At 42.3% G+C, this 22,919-nt stretch overlaps 1 protein-coding gene across 1 annotated transcript in view; it reads right to left on the bottom strand.

Moving 5' to 3' along the window:
- LOC115153048 (DNA nucleotidylexotransferase) overlaps positions 1-22,919 on the bottom strand; it is a 138,519-nt gene that overhangs the window by 91,901 nt on the left and 23,699 nt on the right. The window contains exons 4-7 of the mRNA XM_029698078.1: positions 17,033-17,203; positions 8,139-8,210; positions 7,798-7,921; positions 5,556-5,688 (exon numbers count right to left, since the gene is read on the bottom strand). Coding sequence (XP_029553938.1) covers positions 5,556-5,688; positions 7,798-7,921; positions 8,139-8,210; positions 17,033-17,203 — 500 coding nt within the window. The remainder of the gene's footprint in view (positions 1-5,555; positions 5,689-7,797; positions 7,922-8,138; positions 8,211-17,032; positions 17,204-22,919) is intronic.

Genomic DNA, 22,919 nt, shown 5'->3' with positions numbered 1-22,919 from the left:
GGCACCTACAAGTTCCCGGTCATTTCTGGGGGGCATGGCCCTAGCCCTCACCCTCCAATCCAACAGGTCCCAGACATGCTCAATAGAATTGAGATACGGGCTCTCATTGGCCATGGCAGAACACTGACATTCCTGTCTTGCAGGAAATCATGCACAGAATAAGCAGTATGGCTGGTGGCATTGTCATGCTGGAGGGTCATGTCAGGAGGAGCCTGCAGGAAGAGTACCACATGAGGGAGGAGGATGTCTTCCCTGTAACGCACAGCATTGAGATTGCCTGCAATGACAACAAGCTCAGTCCGATGATGCTGTGACACACTGTCCCAGACCATGACAGACCCTCCACCTCCAAATGGATCCCGCTCCAGAGTACAGGCCTCGGTGTAACGCTCATTCCTTCGACGATAAACGCGAATCTGACCGTCACCCCTTGTGAGACAAAATCGCCACTCGTCGATGAAGAGCACTTTCTGCCAGTCCTGTCTGGTCCAGCGACGGTGGATTTGTGCCCATAGATGACATTGTTGCCGGTGATGTCTGGTGAGGAGCTGCCTTACAACAGGCCTACAAGCCCTCAGTCCAGCCTCTCTCAGCCTATTGCGGACAGTCTGAGAACTGATGGAGGGATTGTGCATTCCTGGTGTAACTCGGGCAGTTGTTGTTGCCATCCTGTACCTGTCCCGCAGGTGTGATGTTCGGATGTACCGATCCTGTGCAGGTGTTGTTACACGTGGTCTGCCACTGCGAGGACGATCAGCTGTCCGTCCTGTCTCCCAGTAGCGCTGTCTTAGGCGTCTCATAGTACAGACATTGCAATGTATTGCCCTGGCCACATCTGCAGTCCTCACGCCTCCTTGCAGCATGCCTAAGGCACGTTCACGCGGATGAGCAGGGACCCTGGGCATCTTTCTTTTGGTGTTTTTCCAGAGTCAGTAAAAAGGCCTCTTTAGTGTCCTAAGTTTTCATAGCTGTGACCTTCATTTCCTAACGTCTGCAAGTGTCTTAACGGCAGTTCCACAGGTGCATGTTCATTAATTGTTTATGGTTCATTGAACAAGCATGGGAAACAGTGTTTAAACCCTTAACAATGAAGATCTGTGAAGTTATTTGGATTTTTACGAATTATCTTTGAAAGACAGGGTCCTGAAAAAGGGACGTTTCTTTATTTGCTGAGTTTACAAGCAAGATTGAGATTACTCTCACTAAAACATGTGCAGCTGAAACAGAGAGACAGTTGTCACTTTCAAGGAAGAAAGAGAGAGCTGCCAAGTTGTTAGGGCAAAGATGCCTAGTCCAGTGCTCTCTTGACAGAGTCAACACCTTGTTGACAACAGTTGTCCCCGACGTGATATAGCGGTTGTAGGCCTAGCTACTCCCTCTAGCCACAACGGTAGAAAGATAAACAAACCATCTGGTGACAAATCATCAGTGATGTTATCATAACACCGACAGGGGCATCTTGTATCAATAAATCACTATCAGAAAATGGTGTGTGTGCTAATCATTTCTTTATTTATTGTTCTATTCATGTTTTCAAGTACTGGTGACAAATCATGCATTCCGATTCTTGCATAGATTGTAATGGATGCATATGATGTGTGTAAAATATATTTTTTAAAGTTTGTAAGGATTATGATGAGGTAATACTAAGTTATTTTCCGGCTATGTGTGGAGCAATGTTTCTTGACATCGTTCAATGCGTTCTGGGTGGCACGTAAACGTCTGTCGTCTGACAGGGATGTTACAGCAAAATGAGGTGAAGGGTTGGTTCACTCATCTTTCGAGTAAACTACCAGAAGTGAATGATGGTAGACGACACACCCACGTCACCTTTAACATGCATACTGCAAACAGACCCAACTCATCTGGTCACCTTTGGTTGACACAGAAAAACAAACATGGTGGCTCGCACAAACTCTATCCACCGTGGGATTACTTTAGACTATTAGAATGTGTTTTGCTCAATTATTTCAATCACTTGTGAGCTCACCCGTGATGTGATGAATTGTAAATAGTAATTGCTATTAGCTAATTCCTATTATGGTTTCTATCAGCTGAGAGTTGGCTAAATATGACCGCTTGTGTCAGCTCACTATTTACTCAGTTAGCGCTAGGACTAATGTAGCCTACATTTTCCGATGTGAATGAGAATTATGTTATGCTGTTGCTACTGTGAATGTCTGAACATTACATCTAAAAATGAAATGCTTACATTGAGGACATAACCTTATCAAGACTGAAAAATGTTCTATGAAGAAACAGTGGCCAGCTCAAAAGCTGCCTGTTGCGTCAATCGTAACTAGACGTTCTGATGAAGTGTTCTAATCACACCAGTTTGAGCATACGCTGCAGGGGCCACTGTAAAATGATCACACCCGTGTGTTCGTACACGTTAAAGGGCTAGACAAAACCTCCAGGGGACCATGACACAATGGCCCAAGGACGTTCAGGTGACCTTGACACAATGGCCCAAGAACATACTAAAAACGTCCCCAGGTCATAAAGGTCCCCCATAGAATGTTTCCTTGGGACCATCATGTGACGTCCTAAGGACTAGTAAAATAAAGGTCCTGCTAACAGACTAAAAAAGTCCTGACGTGGTCCTCAGTGACATACTGGGAACTAGACAAAGGCCCCCCAGAGAACGTTCCCTTGGGACAATCACACAACGTTCTTAGAACATGCTCAGAATTTCACATGAATAACATTGCGCAGAAACCGTTAAGGTACCTTGTAATGAATACTCAGGGAGAAAAGAGTGTAGATTAATGCGCAGAGCGAGGCAGATATTTACTCAGCCTTCGCAGAAGGTAGGAATCGTGGTCACAGGCAGGCAATGGTCAAACACAAAAACAGAAAGAACTGAACTTAGTAGGGAGCTGATGAGACCAGCTGAGAAACGAATACAGGTGAAATCAATGAACAAAAATGGAAGACAGGGCTACTTTCCAGAACACAGAGAAACAGGGCTACGTTCAGGAACACAAAGAAAAAGAACAAGGTTGACTAAGAAAAGAAAAGCAGAACCTTACAGACCTAATGGGAATGTCGCTGAATGTCCTCAGGACGTCCCCAGTTTTCTGGGTAGACCCTTCAACATAAACACATCTTGTAGCTGCAAATCAATAAAATAAATCAGCTACAGTTCCTCCTCTCAACTCCAATCATGTTAACTACCCATGATGCTTTAATCACTTTTTAATCTCCCCCTCTTCCCCCCAGTGAAGGCGATATTTACATAATCAATTATCATTCCAGCTGTCATCCCTCCATAGGGTGCAAGAGTCATGGGACATTTACAGCTGTTTCCAGAAGATCAACCACACTGGAGCGGAGAGGTTATTGGCACACAGGCCTACGTGGGACTAAAATGCTAATCAATTCAGTATGCTTGTGTGGCTGCCCAGAGCATTACAAAGAACTACACTTCCACAATTTATTATTGAGGGAAGTATCCACAGTAAGGTGATTGGAATCTTTATTGAAATAACCTGGGGGGAGTGGGGAGTGGGACATCCTAAAAAGTAGAAAAAGAAAAAAATCTAAATTGAAAGAAAAAAGAAATCAGTGTGTTTCTCTTTACACCGATTTCACTTACTGTGTAAAAAGGATTATACTGTATTATGAAGGATTATACTGTACTGTCAGAGAGAGAGAGAAAGAACGAGAGAGAGAGAGAAAGGGAGAGAGAGTGGGATATAGAGAAAGAAAGAGAGAGATGGTTGGGGGATGACAACAGAGAACAAGGAGATATACAGTTGAAGTCAGAAGATTGCATACACTTAGGTTGGAGTCATTAAAACTTGTTTTTTAACGACTCCACAAATTTCTTGTTAACGAACTATATTTTTGGCAATTTTTGGCCTTTAATCAGCCTGGAAAATTCCAGAAAATGATGTCATGGCTTTAGAAGCTTCTGATATGCTAATTGGCATCATTTGAGTCAATTGGAGGTGTACCTGTGGATGTATTTCAAGGCCTACCTTCAAACTCAGTGCCTCTTTGCTTGACATCATGGGAAAATCAAAAGAAATCAGCCGAGACATCAGAAAAAAAATAGTAGACCTCCACAAGTCTAGTTCATCCTTGGGAGCAATTTCCAAACGCCTGAAGGTATCACGTTCATCTGTACAAACAATAGTACGCAAGTATAAACACCATGGGACCACGCAGCTGTCATTCCGCTCAGGAAGGAGATGCGTTCTGTCTCCTAGAGATGAACGTACTTTGATGCGAAAAGTGCAAATCAATCCCAGAACAACAGCAAAGGACCTTGTGAAGATGCTGGAGGAAACAGGTACAAAAGTATCTATAGCCACAGTAAAACGAGTCCTATGTCGACATAACCTGAAAGGCCACTCAGCAAGGAAGAAGCCACTGCTCCAAAACCACCATAAAGAAAAGCTGGTTTGCAACTGCACATGGGGACAAAGATTGTACTTTTTGGAGAAATGTCCTCTGGTCTGATGAAACAAAAATAGAACTGTTTGGCCATAATGACCATTGTTATGTTTGGAGGAAAAAGGGGGAGGCTTGCAAGCCGAAGAACACCATCCCAACCGTGAAGCACAGGGGTGGCAGCATCATGTTGTGGGGGTGCTTTGCTGCAGGAGGGACTGGTGTACTTCACAAAATAGATGGCATCATGAGGTAGGAAAATTATGTGGATATATTGAAGCAACATCTCAAGACATCAGTCAGGAAGTTGAAGCTTGGTCGCAAATGGGTCTTCCAAATGGACAAATTATGTATTTAACACGGCTACATTTTTACACCACCATAGAGCCCAGAGCTCCGAACTCACTGAAGCACACTGTGCCACACATAAATAGAGCACAAAGGAAACTGACATAAAGAGCCTCTCTTTGTAGCTGCCTAGCCAGCAATTTATGTGAATGTAGACATTCTTTATGAAAATGGTAATGTCATGTGAGTGTATATGTGAGTGTAATTACTGTAGGGTACCATATATGCTTGATGCTGCTATACACACTCTTCTCTCTTCTCTCTTGGCAGGAACTAACAAACCACGTATGTCCTAAAGTATGTAGAATGAACTCATTGTACATAACAGATATTGGAGTAAGTCAAGGCAGATTGAACTGTCCAATTTATTCTCTATCACTTTTTCACAAGCACATGCACACACATGCAAGTGCACACACAAATATGCACACACGCACACAAATTACAGAGGGCATTTCCTAGACTCTAGGGAATCCCCACTCTGTAATGTGTGTGTGTGTGTGTGTGTGTGTGTGTGTGTGAATAAGTCAGAGAATAAATTGGACAGCTAGAGGGTCATGGACACGCTCATGGTTTGTGTCATTCTTAAAAAATATAAATTGGCTAAATAATATTAGAAATATAGTTCATTTAATGTTCCAAGTGTAATTTGACTCCTGCAACAGTGGGGTTCTATTCATCAGACAACAACACGAAGATAAGACTATTGCATACTGTACAGACAGTGTTGTATTTGGCCTACTTTTTCAAACTCTACAAACACTCAAATACATGTACACTGACAAGCTGAGAGAAGAGTTGTACTGTACCTGCGAAAGCCACCTGTCAGAGCCAGTATAGCATCGGGTGCGATCCAGTGGACCGTCTCTTCGATGATGCATCCAAGAGCTTCGGCCTCGGCTTTACTGACAGCCTTGGAGATGTCACTGTAATACAGGAAACCTGAGGGGAAAATGTCAAAAATCGGTCTGTCTGAAGTGGGCAGTAGCTCCTGTACAATTGTGGAGGATGTACATTACAGTAATTTACCTGTAATTTTGGAAATATTCAAGAATTTTGTGGATTTTCATTACATGTAAAATATATAATGAAATAACAAATATGAACTAGAATCACAAATCTGTTAAATATTCTCCTGAGTATAACCTATCAACTTAGTGAATACTTTGCTGTTTAATATGAAGATTTCAACATGGAATATATTTGATGTTTTAAGCGTGCTGATGTAAAGCTACATGAAACTTATCATGCTGCATGACATACTCATGTGCAAATTAAATGTTTCATACATGGGGAATGCACCTAAGTGCTAAAGCTCTCTAAGGCCTAAAAAAAACAATTAAGAGTGAGAATATAACATAATTGATGTTCAAGGACTACAGGTATCACTCTAAATTCATGTGACAATAAGAAATATGCCATTTTCTCTCACCTGACTTTCCCTCCACTTCTGTACTCGCCTCGCCTTTCCTCTCTACCTTTCTCCTCCACTCTTCCGAGTTGACAATTATGGATGTTTCAAAATATATACTGTATACAGTACAGTATACAGTATATATATATATATATATATATATATATATATATATATATATATATATATATATATAACATATTTCAATATAACATATAGTGTATGTTTCAGAATAATATAAGAACTTTGTACTCTTGCTAAGAAAAAAAGGTTCACGATCTGGGTTGCTCTTTCACAAAAAACTACTCAAAAGCGACAGAGAATGCTAAAACTCTCTAACTTCAGCTTACTTTACTGTAAATTTCACCCGCTTCCAAAAAACGTATCTCAGTAGAAGTTGAATTGAATAAAAGATTATTATCCATTATAGAGCATATAATAAAAGAGTGGTTTATGAAGACTTCGCCAAGCCAATGATAAAATAACAAAGGTACCTTAACACTTCAATTAATAGCCTGGGTGTTTATTTGCTTAAATCACTGAACACTATTAGAGACAGGCTTCTATTTGAGCCAGGGATCTATTTCCATAATGCACACAGCTTTTGCTCATTTGCATAGTTAATTATTTAATTCCAGCATTCACTTCCAGCATTTTAATCAATTTCTTCATTTCCTGCGCTAATGTGTTATTTACACACTGTGTCACGTTTCTTTTGTCTTAGTACCAATGTTCCCTAAAAAATGTTTTGCCACAAAGTACATTCCTAAGTCTACTGAGCACAAACTTGAACGTTGTGAAAATTCTCTGCAACTTCAAGTGTGTGTTTACTGTGAACACAGGCTGAACCCACTTTAAGTTGTAGTTTCAGACAGTGGTCAAGTACGCTACTGTGGCTATTTGATCAGAGTGGCTATTTGACCAGAGTGGTCTACCATCAAAAACAATGGAGAAAATCCCATAACATTTTAACATTCTATCATTCAGCCTACAGTAACAGCCAACGTGTGGTGTTCAATGTAGGCCTACATTCCATGACACTTTTGAAAAGAACATGCAGGGCTTGACATTATCCTGTTTATTCACTTGTTCTTCAGACAAGGAGGTCACTAAAAATGTTGTTGTGTTGTTTGATGCAAGAAAGCACTTTACAAAATAAAATGCATTATTATTCCCATACCATTATTACAGAGAATCAGACAATGTATGCTAGAGTACCCTCTGCCTACTGGCTACCTAGTTCCCCCTGAGGTCTCAGCTTCTCTCTGTGAAGTGCTAATTGTCTGGGGGTCTACTGCTGTGGTAAAGAACCTACCCTAGGACATTACATTAACAGAATTAGGGACTGTTTTCAAAAAGCGTATCAGATTAGTACAGTAGTACTGATCTAGGATTCTCTCTGTTCATATAATCGTATTCATTATGACCTAAAAGGCAAAACTGATCCTAGATCAACTGTCCTACTCTTAGACTTCTTGTGAATACAATCCCAGAGATAGAGATACCAGCAGAGTTCGTTATAGTAATACTGTCTGCAGTTTGGTCAATATGAAAAGTAAGATCATTGAGTGCAGCTGGATATTTATGTTGTGATATCAAAAGAAAGAGAAGAGGTTGTGTGCCACTCCTGTTCATACCAGCTCTCTGCATCCTGTTCAACTGGATGCTGGGCTCGGTCAAAATCTCCTTGAGTGAGCGCAGCCCTCTGCGGTACCACTTCTCAGCTGTTTTGGGTCCAACCCCGAACACACTGGTGAACAGCTGGCAGGGAAGGACAGATGTACTCAAGAGAACATATTGTCTGATTGGACCTCTTTGAGAGGCGGAATTACTGGTACTTGTACTATTTAAATACTTGCTGGCAGCCTTTTTATGGTGTGTACAATGATCATTTAGTGGAAATGTACAGTAAATAAAAGCTATGGTATTTCTATGACTTCAAAAGAATTTCTAAATAAGTTCCTTTTGAGCTACTTACCTTAAGTGCTTGATATCGTTCATCACACCGTAACTCTTCAACTTTAAAAGAGCGGCCAAATGTAAGGATCTCCTGTGGAAAATCAAGTAGACTACATTAATATATTGATTTTACCTGCCAAACTGCTGGTAAGTTCTAAGTAATTTCTCTAAAAACAGTTATATAGCTTGAGTCATTGCTTTTCATTTTAGAACAGATTATACTTAAATCAAGTACCCCTTTGATGCTCATTTCCATTCCTGCTCTATAAATTATATCTTTGGTATGGTTAAGCATTGGATTAATTCCATAATAGCTGTAATGAAAAGCTCAGGGTGTTATTTTCCCACAGCTTCAAATGTTTGTTTTGAACAGGCTTTGTTCCCGTGCCAAATCGTGTTCTCCTCTCTGGGGCGCACAACTCAATTGCTGGTCACATTTTAAGTGTCTCCATATCACATTTATCAAAGGGTGTAGGAAAGGGATCATCAACTAGATTCAGCCGATTCGGGATGATTTTTTCTTGAGCGCATGTTCAGGGGGGCCAGAACATAATTACAAATGATTACAGAAAAGCAAATTTACCGCAATAAGATAGAAAACAGATATTTGAATATTCGACTAAAACATCATTATTTTAAACCTTGCTTACATTTGCAAATGATCCCATACTGTATATCTCTCTATTATGCGTGGGAATACTTTGGAACAGATTTCCAATATTAAAATCACTTTATGTCCAACATTAAAAAAGAATGATAAAAAAAGTATCATTCTTTTTTGCTCAGAAAATGTGGGGGGGCCAAACAAAATCGTCCCGCAGTCCACCTGTTGGGGGACCCTGGTGTAGGATAAACACTCCAAACAACATCACAATTATCTAATAGAACTATAATTGGTCATCGCAGAGGACACAACTAGTGGTGAAGCGTTTACAAGTTTGAGGTTAATATTGTGACAATGAACAGCAGCTAAGACCTGAAAGTAGAATATACTTGTCTGCCTAGAGTTCACTGCTCAATGCTGGTAATCAACCCTCAAGCCAAGGCCAACCCTCCTCAAGCTCAGGGATATTGCTCTGACACACATTCTCATTGGGGTGCACACACACACACACACACACACATTGTTCAGCACTACCACTGCCTCAGTACTAGCTACTACTAAGTTGGTTTTTAGATTTTTCCTCTCTGATGTTCACTCAACAATACTCAACTCAGTGGTTGCTTACTGGGTGTCACGCCAATGGCCACGGACATGTGAAACGTTTGGGCTTTACTCTTTTTAGTTTCACATTGTTTTGTATCATGTCACTGGTTTAGTTTTTTTGATTGTGTTCTGTAAGGAGCCACTATGGGAAGTAGGTTAGGTTATGACGGACTCTCAGCGAACACCTATATCAGGCAAAATGACAGTATGAGTGGGAATCTCAAGATAGTTTTATTTTACTTAACATAAAGAATTCTCATCCTTTTGGATAAAGACTGTATCTGAGCTTTGAGAGATTAGCTGTCACTGCTCTCTCTTTCTTCTTTCTCACCATGCACTCTCGTATCTCGTATCGAGATGTTGCCTGAATTTCAGACCTGCATGGATTTGCCCATAGATCTCACCCAGCTGTGGCTTAGCATTCAATTCAAACAGGCATTCTCTGACACTGTACAGCCTGCAATGATTTCTGCCCTGAAGATATTTGCGAACGTGTGTTTAGGGAGGGTGGGGTGGATTGACCCGATGTTACAGGACAGTCTTCTCAAAAGTGTGTGTGTGTCTGCATTTATGCGACTGCGTGTGTGACTGCACATATGTTACATGGACTGCAGCTGAAGTCTGAAATGTGTATGTATGTGCATGCACAAGTGTATATGGGGGATTCTACAGAAGTGGTGCAAATTGCAGTCCCACCATTAAAAAAAATACATTTATTTACATCATACTGTATAGTATAAAGTCACTGTTTATACACCTATTTTACCTTTATTTAACTAGGCAAGTAAGCATAGAACAAATTCTTATTTTCAATGACAGCCTAGGAACAGTGGGTTAACTGCCTTGTTCGGGGGCAGAAAGATAGATTTTTGCCTTGTCATCTCAGGGATTCAATCTTGCAACCTTTCGGTTACTAGTCCAACGCTCTAACCACTAGGCTACTTGCCGGGGGGTGGCTATCCCAAACCTGACTCCTAAACTACGTTTGAAAAGAAAGCTATGAATTTTTTTGTTTAACGAACACTATTATTTTAATAGAACATATTGAGTGGTTTTATTATTACATTGATATATACTGATCTAATTAGTAGTTTTGAATATTTATAAACATCTTTTTGAGGGAACCTCCGATCGGGCAATTGAAGAAGACACATTTAAGAGAGGCTCCCCATTATATTTTCATTTCAACATTTAACATGCCAAATCTAGTTTTCCAATTGATATATTGTTTGGTTATTTTCTTCAAAGCACTTTTTGTGGTGCCATGGGCAAAACCAACCCGAAGAGAACTGCTATGATCAACGCATCCACGAAGGCCAACTGAAGTGTTTGAGCTCTGTAAATGGCTGCCACAGACAGCCCTGCTGCTGCAGAGACATTGTCTATGACCACACCTGTAGCTGAGCTAGCTAAAGCGCAAAGTAGCCTAAAAGAGGATATGGCTGCTCTCATCAGCACCTTGCTGGCACCTCTCCAAACTTCCATTGATGCCTTTTGAGAAACAGTCAACACTTTTGACAATGTCTCACTACAATGGACGGTTCCACCACTGACAACACTGAGCGGATTGTCGAACTGGAGAAGGCTGTCACCCATCTGAAAACAGACAACAGAGCTCTGCTATCAAAGGTAGATTCGTTGGAAGTGATATGCAATGATGTCTTTGACAAGCCGCCAGACCTCGTGTCATGCCCTGATCTGTTTCACCTGTCCTTGTGCTTGTCTCCACCCCCTTAAGGTGTCGCCCATCTTCCCCACTTATCCTCTGGGTATTTATACCTGTGTTTTCTGTCTGTCTGTGCCAGTTTGTCTTGTTTGTTCAAGTCAACCAGTGTGTTGTCTCAGCTCCTGTTTTTCTCCAGTCTCTCTTTTTCTCGTCCTCCTGGCTTTTGACCCTTGCCTGTCCTGACCCTGTACCCGCCCGCCTGACCACTCTGCCTGAGCCTGCCTGCCATCCTGTACCTTTGCTCCATCTCTAGATTATCGACCCCTGCCTGCCTTGACCTGTCATTTGCCTGCCCCTGTTGTTACAGTAAACATTGTTACTTCACACAGTCTGCACTTGGGTCTTACCTTGATTCCTGATACCTCGACCAAGTGCACAGATCCCCCACCCCCAAATCCAACCCAATGGAGCGGCCTAGGGGATCATTGCTCGCCTTTATCCCTACTAAGACAAGGAATGTGCCATGTGCTAGGTGAGAGAGCATCAACAAAAATTCAGCGGGCAAGATGTACATTTTTACCCAGACAGGAGTGCCAAACTCATGAAGAAGGTCATCAAAGCCTGTCTCTACAAAAAGGGGATCAAGTTTCAGCTCCTACACCCTGCCCATCTTCAGGTCTTTTATGAGGGAGAGCCCCTTACCTTTGACAGACTGGACGAAGCTAAAGCAATCTATGCCCGGCGCTTGGAGTTGATCGAGGAATGCTAACAGCCTGGCTGGCCAACCATGGCAGACGGATTAGTTAACGTTACTTTGCTAGCATTTACTGGCTGGCTAGCCACTCACTGACTGTCTCCTAGCTGGCTAGCTAGCTAGCGTGACACTGACATTTGCATTGAAGCAATGTTATTATTTCCTTCCAGGAGCACCCAAGGACATGTTCTTTTCTTTAGCTTTATATAACTGGCTAGATGAGATTTCAGACATCAACATTAACTGATACAACACATTCTCACTTGCTGCCTCACTGGCTAACCACCGAGATGTGGCTAGCTAGCTGGTTTTGGACATTGGAAATTTGACTGGCTTGCTAGCATGGCTAGATGGATGGCTAGCTGCACACAATAACCAGAATACTTAATCATTAAAATGACTATTTGAATAAGGCTGGGGACTTAAACCACTTCATAATTTCAAGCTGCTAGCTGGCTTCATTATTGTTGGATATTTGGGCAACTAACTAGTTAGCTACACCTGGAATCGAATGACTGATTACCTGTGTCCATGTAAGTAACTTAGCTGGCGTTAGCAACACTATGTTTTCTGTATGAGCTTGAGCTCTCTAAAGACGACTTAATCCTATAATCTCAGGGTAGGCTTTGGGGTGATTTCATAAGCTTTCATGCTTTTGAATGTTTAATTCAGTGGGTGTTTAGATACAGTATGTACTGTAACTAAAATGTATTCAAATGTTATTTGTCACATGCTTTGTAAACTAACAGTGAAACGCTTACTTATGGGTCCTTCCCAACAATAACTTGGCTATATGTAGCCTTTATTTAACTAGATAAGTCAGTTAAGAACAAATTATTTACAATGACTGCCTACCCCTGCCAAACCCGGACGACACTGGGCCAATTGTGTGCCGCCCTATGGGACTCAAATCAAATCAAAGTTTATTTGTCACGTGCGCCGAATACAACAACCTTACAGTGAAATGCTTACTTACATTCTCTAATCATGGCCGGTTGTGATACAGCCTGGACTCAAACCAGGGTATCTGTAGTGACACCTCTAGCATTGAGATGCAGTGCCTTAGCCCGCTGCAACACTTAGGAGCAGCAGGATACCAGTACTGAGTCGATGTGTAGGGGTATGAGGTAATTTACGTAGATATGTACATATAGGTGTACATATAGATAAAGTGACTAGGCAACAGGATAATAAATAGTATCAGCATTTATGATAAGTCAAAAGAGTTGCAAAAAAAGGATCAATGCAGATAGGCCGGGTAGCTATTTGGCTTGGGGATAGAAGCTGTTCAGAGTCCTGTTGGTTCCAGACTAGGTGCATTGGTACCGCTTACCAACAGTCTAGCGCCTTCCTCTGACAATGCCTCGTATAGAGGTCCTGGAGGGCAGGGAGCTTGGGCCGTACGCAGTACTCTCTGTAGCGCCTTGCGGTCAGATGCCAAGTATTTGCCATACCAAGCGGTGATGCAGCCGGTTAAGGTGCTCTCAATGGTTCAGCTGTAGAACCTTTTGAGGATCTGAGGTCCCATGCCAAATCTTTGCAGCCTCCTGATGGGAAAGAGGTGTTGTTTTGCTTTCTTCACAACTGTGTTGGTGTGTGTGGACCATGTTAATTCCTTAGTAGGGGTGTAACGGTTCACCAAACCCACAGTTCAGTACATATTGCGGTTTTGGGTACATTGTTCGGTTCAGTTTCGGTACAGCAGGAAATTGAAATTCCAATAGTTACTGTAGTAAATGTTGGTTTATTTGAGAAAATACAAAGTGTTGGTATTCCCGATTCCATAAATGATCGTGAGTCATATAATGACTGGTGAGAGCACAATCAGGAATACCAACACTTTGTATTTTCCTAAATGAAAACACACGATTACTCAACAACAACAACATTAAAATGAAGTGCAATATGCGTGTGAAATCAATATGAAAACATGGCTCCGATATTGTTTAGGCCTATGCTGTAATGTTTTCTTACAAAGAGAAAAATATGTGCACTTGTGTGACTCTCATAAAAGGGGTGTGTATGTAACATACTTCTCATTTCCCACTCTGGAGTAATGTGATGGGCTGTCACTGTTAAGTAGCTCTCTGTAGCCCTGGTGGTCCATCCATCTGTAGTAAGCGCAACACAGGGTGCATTGGCATATTCATTGACAACTTTAGCTTTAGTTTGCTTATATAGAGCGGGTACTAACCTGTTTGCTGAAATGGGTGTAAGGGAGAAAATCGTAACGTGCCTCGAGCACTTTCACGAGGTGCTGAAACCCCCTATTCTTCTCAAACACTGATAATGGGCACATATCCACGGCTATAAACATACCTATTGCTCTTGTAATTTATTTGGCCCCGTCAGAATCAGCTGCGAAGGGCTACTTGAATGCAGAGGGGAGACAAAGTTGTGTTGTTGTTTTTTTTGCATTTCTGTCTTGCTCCGGTAGTAGGAATACTGGGGTGATGTCTGAGTAAATGTGTCAACATGTTTGAGGTTGAGCAGTGGTAACATGTTCTCTCTGTCCATCACGGTTGTAATCTACTGGGAAACCAAAATGTTCCCAAACTGGAGATTTAACGATGATGGAGAATCCTCCTGGTTTATCGACCCCATCACTCGTAAACAACTAGTTTTTTGGGTATCTGTACTTTACTTTACTATTTCTATTTTTGGCAACTTTTACTTCACTACATTCCTAAAGAAAATAATGTACTTTTTACTGACACTCAAAGTACTCATTAAAGTTGGTCCAGGAAAATGGTCCAATTCATACACTTATCAAGAGAACATCCATGGTAATCCCTACTGCTTCTGATCTGGCAGATTCATTATACACAAATGCATCGTTTGAAAATGATGTCTGAGTGTTGGAGTGTACCCCTGGCTCTCAGTCAATACATTTAAAAAAAAATGGTTCTGTCTGGTTTGCTTAATATAAGGAATTTGAATTGATTTATACTTTTAGTGATTGTGTCATCTGTGGATCTGTTGGGGTGGTATGTGAAATGGAGTGGGTCCATGGTGTCTGGGATGATGGTATTGATGTGAACCATGACTTTCAAAGCATTTCATGGTTACAGATGTGAGTGCTACTGGGCGATTTGTTATTTAGACAGGTTACGTAGGCGTTCTTGGGCACAGGGACTATGGCGGTCTGCTTGAAACATGTCGGTATTACAAACTGGGTCAGGGAGAGGTTGGAAATGTCAGTGAAGACACTTCTCAGCTGGTAAGCGCATGCTCTGAGTGCACGTCCTTGTAATCCATCTGAATGTTAACCTGTTTAAAGTTCTTACTCACATCGGCTTCAGAGAGTGAGCCGGCGTAGGAGGATTCGATCTTAGTCCTGTATTGACACTTTGCCGTGGCTTGTAGGTGGTTGTAGCGGGATTTCTTATAAGCATCTGGATTTGTGTCCCACTCCTTGAAAGTGGCAGCTCTAGCCTTTTGCTCAGTGCAGATGTTTCCTGTAATCCATGGCTTCTGGTTGGGATATGTACGCACGGTCACTGTGGGAACAACTTGTTAATGAAGCCGGTGACAGATGTGGTAAACTGCTCAATGTTATCGGATGAATCCCAGAACATATTCCAGTCTGTGCTAGCGAAACAGTTTTTAAGGCTGGGACAATACCAGTATCGCGATCCTCATTAGTATCGTGTCAAGGAAACAAAACACGAGGTGGATTTAACTTCTTTAGGAAAACAGCCCTAATGTTGGAAACAGCTCTAATGGGTTTTTTTCCCCCCTAATAGTAACTACGTTTCCATCCACAGTTTTTATGTGAGTAAAGTTGTACCATAGAAAAAAAAATCATGACAGCTGTGATGGAAATAGGACGTTTCCGTACAATTTTATAAATGTCGACAGTTCGTTCGACATGTTGGGATCTTTTTGTGTCGGTAAAAATTATGCGAGAAATGGCGGTGGAAGCGTCTTTATGTGCAAATAATGATATAACAACCATCATATCGAAGTAACGTGATGATATAGTGTGTTGTCCCCCCACTACGACTCAGAAAAGCGTGTAGTTATATTAGGCTACAGATGAAATAAGTTATGATGAACTTCACAGGGTGGTGAAAGTGAACAATGATCTTGATGCTCCTTTCCAATAAATATTGAGGGTCTTATTCTGGTGACATGATGATCGATGCTTGACTGCCTTTTGACAACAACAGAAATATTCTCGCTCTTATCCATAATAATGCCATCATGTAGACTAGCCTACCCACACAGCCTACCTGCACTGTATTTGCAAGCTGTTGGCTAGAGCGCACGTGCCAAGACCAGAGTAGACACATTTGCTATTTAATGCAACAGTTTTTGTGACAAAATCAGTAGAGTTGAAAATGCAACGGAAACACATTGAAAGACATCGATTTTTATTTGGTACATGAAAACTTAAGCGGAAAAACTTGTATCTGTGCCATCATGGTATCTGTGACAGAATGTGCAACACCATTGAAGCTATCTCCATTTTAAAGTGGCATGCACCATGCTCTACCAACTGAGCTACAGAGGACCAACATGTGGGTAGTGGACAAGTACACACTTCAGGAAAAAGTGTCAAGTATTGAGATGCATAGCCAGCAGGGAGACTCCAATCTTCCAAGAGCCCAAACATTGACATCTATTTGGCCAAAACACAATGTGCTACACTATAGTGTAATTTACTGTGATGAACTGTACTGAACTGAACTGTACTGTACATATGAAGAAAGGGCCCATGGACTATTGATCTAGTGGTCTTGATCTTGAGACCACATACATTTGGTTTTGAACTTATTACGGTCTCAACTCACTGAGTCTGGATCTTGGGACCAATGACCTGGTATAAATCTTTGTCTTGGCTCCTGGATATTACCTTAGTCTTTGGTTTACAAACCATAGGCAACCTAATTTGAAAAAGACAATACTCGCTGATCACTCCCAACACATTGGAATTCCCACCCAGTTGACTACTTTTACATGGTGGAAGCCCTCAATGGCAGTGTCTATACTAAAACAAGTTAGATCCATCCAGAGTCCTCCATTTATCTCTATGATTGACACTTGACACTGAAACGTCTGTTATTTTTCCAAAATAAATATAGGATAATTTAACATAATGAATTAGATGCATAAGTAATTCAATCAATCAGAAAGGTTCAGATTCATACAATCAAGACGGAACACTTTACAGAGAACAATATAGATTATACTTCTCTAGATTAAATGTTAAAGTTTAGAAAATCCATTTAAACAATAATGTTACTATTTAGTTAATGTGGTATGCAGTGGAGATGATATTACCTCCATGACAGCCTTGGTGTGTTCCCCCAGGCAGGGGAGGCCCTGGATGGCCTCCAGACATTGCACTGCTGACGGCAGACTCTTCAGGACTGAGGCTGCTTGACGGAATGCCAGGCATGGACCCTTACTTTCATTGAACTCAGAACTTTCAGCCAGTTCCTCCATCACATCCTACAGAGAAGAGGGGAGGGAGAGAGAGAGAGAGAGAGAGACACAGAGAGAGACACACAGAGAGAGAGAGAGAGAGAGAGAGAGGCACAATGAAAGGAGAGGGAGGAGAGGGATGTGAGAAATATGAAGATGAGAAACAAAGATGAAAAAAGGAATCCCAAAAGACTTGTGATATGAGGTCAGAGAAATAGAGGGATGGGAGAGGACAGAGAGAAAAACAAAGGGAGCGATAGTGTGGGGAAAGAGAGATATGTCAGGTGTGCACTCAAACATCAGATGAACTGACCCGTGGTGACAGCCAGACAAGGATCAGAGTACACAGTTCCCCTCTCCTTCTCTTCTTTCCCTCTCCTTCTTTATCCCCATCCATCTGTCTTCCAGCCGTGGTAGGCCCAGGCACACAGGCCTTCTACTGGATGACCCCACAGCGACATTTTGGTCAGTGTGCGCCAGAGAGGAACCTGTCATTTTCCACTTGTTGACAAAAGGCTCCCCAGGGGCCTGCAGTGCTCTTTCCTCTCTGAAGCAACATGATGGTTCAAATGAAAGTAAAGAACAACTGTCAGGAGTTTTCCCTTTTGTTATTTTCAGAAGAAGGATTTGGCGGGGGGAGGGGGCGGGTTTAGGCATGAGCTGTCCCAGAGGACACCATGTTCCAGGGAAGAGAAGCTTCATTACTCGATACCTATTGCTCTGCATTGATATACAGAACAGACTCATGGTAAATGTAGGTATGTACAGTCAGGTCCATAATTATTGGCACCCTTGATAAAGATGAGCAAAGAATACTATATAAAATAAATAATACAAATACTGAGCTATATTGCATACTAAAAAAAGGAAAATTATATTATTTTATACTAATCAAATTGCTCAGAGACAGAGATTTTGCTTAACAAGCAATAAAAAAATTAGGTATCAAAATTCTTGGCTCCCTACCCTTGCGAGGATAACAACACTGACTTTTTTGAAAATGTTTTATGTGATTGGAGAACACACTGAAAGGGATCTTAAAACATTCCTCCATACATAATCTTTCCAGCTCCTTGATATCCTTTGTCTGCGCTTATGGACTGCCCTATTCAAATCAGACCACAGGTTTTCAATGGGGTTCAAGTCCGGAGACTGTGGCAGAGGCAGCCAGGTTTTTGGCCGCAAGGGGATCTTCCATCAAGACAATAACCCCAAGCACATATCCAAATCTACAAAGAAATGGTTCATTGACCACAAAATCAATATACATGACCATCTCCCAATGTCTGTTGGAAAGCAGACTGAACTCTAGAATTTTGCCTGTGCTTAGCTCGAATCCGTTTATTTTTATCCCAAAAAACTCCCTAGTCCTTGCCAATGACAAGCATACTCATAACATGATGTAGCTACCACCATGCTTGAACATATGAAGAGTGGTACTCAGTGATGTGGTGTTGGATTTGCCCCAGGACATCAAGTTAATATCAGGTATCAAGGCAAGACCCAGATGCAGACACGTCGAATTGACTATGGTTTAATATTCCAACAGGGGCAGGCAATAGATAGGTCAAGGCAGGCATGGGTCAGTAAACCAGAGGTGAGGCAAAGGTACAGGTCGACAGGCAGGCTCAGGGGCAGGCAGAGTGGTCAGGCAGGCGGGCTCAGGGTCAGGACAAGCAAGGGTCAAAACCAGGAGGGCTAGAAAAAGAGAGACTGGGAAAAGCAGGAGCTGATAACAAAAACGCTGGTTGACTTGACAAACATGACAAACTGGCTACAGACAAACAGAGAACACAGATATAAATACACAAGGGATACTGGGGAAGAAGGGTGACACCTGGAGGGGGTGGAGACAATCACAAGGACAGGTGAAACAGATCAGGTTGTGACAGTTCCTTTCTTTGCCACATTTTTTGCTGTTTAACTTTAGTGTCTTATTGCAAACAGGATTCATGTTTTGGAATATTTTTATTCTGAACAAGCTTCCTTCTATTCACTCTGTGATTTAGGTTAGTTTTGTGGAGTAACTACAAATGTTGTTGATCCACCTCAGTTTCTCCTATCACAGCCTTACTCTGTAACTGTTTTAAAGTCACCATTGGCCTCATAATGAAATCCCTGAGTGGTTTCCTTCCTCTCCGGCAACTGAGTTAGGAAGGACGCCTGTATCTTTGCAGTGACTGGGTGTAATGATACACCATCCAAAGAGTAATTAATTACTAAACCATGCTCAAAAAGTGATATTCAATGTCTGCTTTTTTACCAATAGATGTCCTTCTTTGCAAGGCATTAAAAAACCTACCTGGTCCTTTTTGTTGAATCTGTGTTTGAAATGCACTGCTCGGCTGAGGGACCTTACAGATAATTGTATGTGTGGGGTACAGAGATAGGATTGTCATTGAAAAATCATGTTAAACACTATTATTGCACACAGAGTGAGTCCATGCAACTTATTATGTTACTTGTTAAGCACATTTTTACTCCTGAACTTATTTAGGCTTGCCATAACAAAGGGGTTGAATACTTATTAACTCAAGACATTTCAGCTTTTCATTTTGTATTAATTTGTAAAAATGTATAATAACATAATTCCACTTTGACATTACGGGGTTTTGTGTGTAGGTCAGTGACACAAAATCACAATGTAATTCATTTTAAATTAAGGCTGTAACACAACAAAATGTGGGAAAGTTTGCAGGTTTTTTCTCTCCTGGTACTGGGGAAGAGTAGTGAGCTAGATCAGTGCAGGTCACCAACAGTGTGGCCGGGCCATGGGTGATCTGTCCAGACATGGTGCCTCGGGTCAGCAGGCAAGACCTGAGCCCAGCCTGGCAGAAGGCTCTACTGACCCATTCACAACATGCAGCAAGAGGATGACCTCAAACACACCAACAAGCACGCACACACGCACACACACACACACACACACACACACACATACAAAGGTAGTTCACACGCATGCATGCACACTCACACAACACACTCCCACGCATGCACAGCTGGGCTCCCTTCACAGCATGAGATAACAAGAGGATTGAGGCCTTCATTGAGAGGGGTGAGAGGTCAGGCTCCTGCTGCGCTGGTGTAACCGATGTGAAATGGCTAGTTAGTTAGCGGTGGTGCGCGCTAATAGCATTTCAATCAGTGACGTCACTCGCTCTGAGACATGAAGTAGGGTTTCCCCTTGCGTTGCAAGGGCCGCGGCTTTTGTGGCGCGATGGGTAACGATGCTTCGTGGGGTGTCAGTTGTTGATGTGTGCAAGGGTCCCTGGTTCGAGCCCAGGTTGGGGCGAAGAGAGGGACGTAACCTACACTGTTACACTGGGATACTCTGTCTGCACTGTTGGTCTGCTTGGTAGCTACTGTAGCAGGGGAGCCTTAGCCATAATTTAACTAGAACCACTGTACAGAGTGGGGCAGCTTTCCACTGATTATGGGGAAAGACATCTTAGCTCTATTTGTCTAGTACAGGCATTGGTTGACTAGTACATTTATCGTATGGCACCTGTGCCAAGGCTTTGCCTTACTACACCAAACAATTGTATAAAATTGACTAAATAAGTGAAAGTGCATTTGTTTTGAATTTGCATTGGCTACCGCTTTGGACCTGACCACGTTTGTGAGGGTATTTCTTATGTGTGAAGATAATGTGTCTTGAGAGTACTTTTAAATGAAGGTGAAGGGTGTGTAGCGAAGATGCATTAGGCGCGTCTCTTTCCAGAATGCGCTCTTTCCTGCCTATCCGTGTGCTTTCATTGTTTGAATTATTGTTGAGTGTTAGTGTGTATAAATTCCCCATTACATACATCACTGGAAGTAAATGTACTATTAATTCCCATCATTTCTAATCTACAACGTTTGGTTACAGTAATTTCTGTTAATGTATCAATATATTATTACAGTCATTTACCATTCTTGGAGTGGACATGTTGTTTGCGTGTTCACCACCTATGCTACAGTTGTGAGAAACAAGTTTTGGTTTACTTCATACCATTTGAGAGTTTTGTCAATTTCTTTGTTGTCTTTTGTTTGGAGCGCACAGTGTGAGCGTGTGTCTGGCTTCTCTGTCTTGTAATTGTTGAGTAAGTGTGTCAGAGCACGCATAATAATAACTGGCCTGCACACAATGTATAAAAGTGCCCATTTGGGGATGTCTGATAAAGGAAAAAAACTCTAGAACTCCTTTACTCCACACACAGAGATGCATACAATGCTCTCCCCCGCCCTCCATTTGGCAAATCTGACCATAATTCTATCCTCCTGATTCCTTCTTACAAGCTAAAACTAAAGCAGGAAGTACCAGTGACTTGCTCAATACGGAAGTGGTCAGATGACGCAGATGCTAAGCTAAAGGACTTGCTAGCACAGACTGGAATGTGTTCCGGGATTCATCCAATGGAATTGAGGAGTATACAACCTCAGTCATCGGCTTCATCAATAAGTGCATCGACAACGTCATGCCCACAGTGACCGTATGTACATATCCCAACCAGAAGCCATGGATTACAAGCAACATCCACATCAAGCTAAAGGCTAGAGCTCCCGCTTTCAAGGAGCGGGACACTAATCTGGACACTTATAAGAAATCCCGCAATGCCCTCAGACGAACCATCAAACAAGCAAAGAGTACATACCGGATTAAGATTGAATCCTACTACACCGGCTCTGACGCTCGTCGGATGTGGCAGGTCTTGAAAACTATTGCGGACTACAAAGGGAAACCCGGACGCAAGCTGCCCATTGACCCGAGCCTACCAGACGAGCTAAATTACTTTTATGCTCGCTTCGAGGCAAGCAATACTGAAGCATACATGAGAGCACCAGCTGTTCTCGACGACTGTGTGATAACGCTCTCGGTAGCCGATGTGAGCAAGACCTTTAAACAGGTCAACATTCACAAAGCCGCGGGGCCAGACAGATTACCAGGACGTATACTCAAAGCATGCACGGACCAACTGGCAAGTGTCTTCACTGACATTTTCAACCTCTCCCTGACCGTGTCTGTAATACCTACATGTTTCAAGCAGACTACCATAGTCCCTGTGCCCAAGGAAGCAAAAGTAACCTGCCTAAATGATCACCTCCCCATAGCACTCACATCGGTAGCCATGAAGTACTTTAAAAGGCTGGTCATGGCTCACATCAACAGCTAGACCCACTCCAGCTAGACCCACAACAACCCTAGACCCACTCCAATTTGCATACCGCCCCAACAGATCCACAGATGATGCAATCTCAAATCACACTCCACACTGCCCTTTCCCACCTGGACGAAAGGAACACATATGTGAGATTGCTGTTCATTGACTACAGCGTTCAACATTATAGTGCCAACAAAGCTCATCACTAAGCTAAGGACACTGGGACTAAACACCACCCTATGCAACTGGATCCTGGACGTCCTGACGGGCCGCCCCCAGGTAGTAAGGGTAGGCAACAACATGTCTACCACACTGATCCTAGACACTGGAGTCCTTCAGGGGTGTGTACTTAGTCCCCTCCTGTACTCCTTGTTCACCCACAACTGTGTGGCCAAAAATGACTCCAACACCATCATTAAGTTTGCTGAAGACACAACAGTGGTAGGCCTGATCACCGACAACGATGAGACATCCTATAGGGAGGAGGTCAGAGACCTGGCCGTGTGGTGCCAGGACAACAACCTCTCCCTCAATGTGAGCAAGACAAAGGAGCTGTTCGTGGACTACAGGAAAAGGCTGGCCGAACAGGCCCCCATTAACAT

The sequence above is a fragment of the Salmo trutta genome, chromosome 18, assembly GCF_901001165.1.
Source record: "Salmo trutta chromosome 18, fSalTru1.1, whole genome shotgun sequence".
Taxonomy (NCBI): domain Eukaryota; kingdom Metazoa; phylum Chordata; class Actinopteri; order Salmoniformes; family Salmonidae; genus Salmo; species Salmo trutta.
Note: the sequence above shows the minus strand (reverse complement) of the source record. Positions and strands in the feature narration are given on the sequence as shown.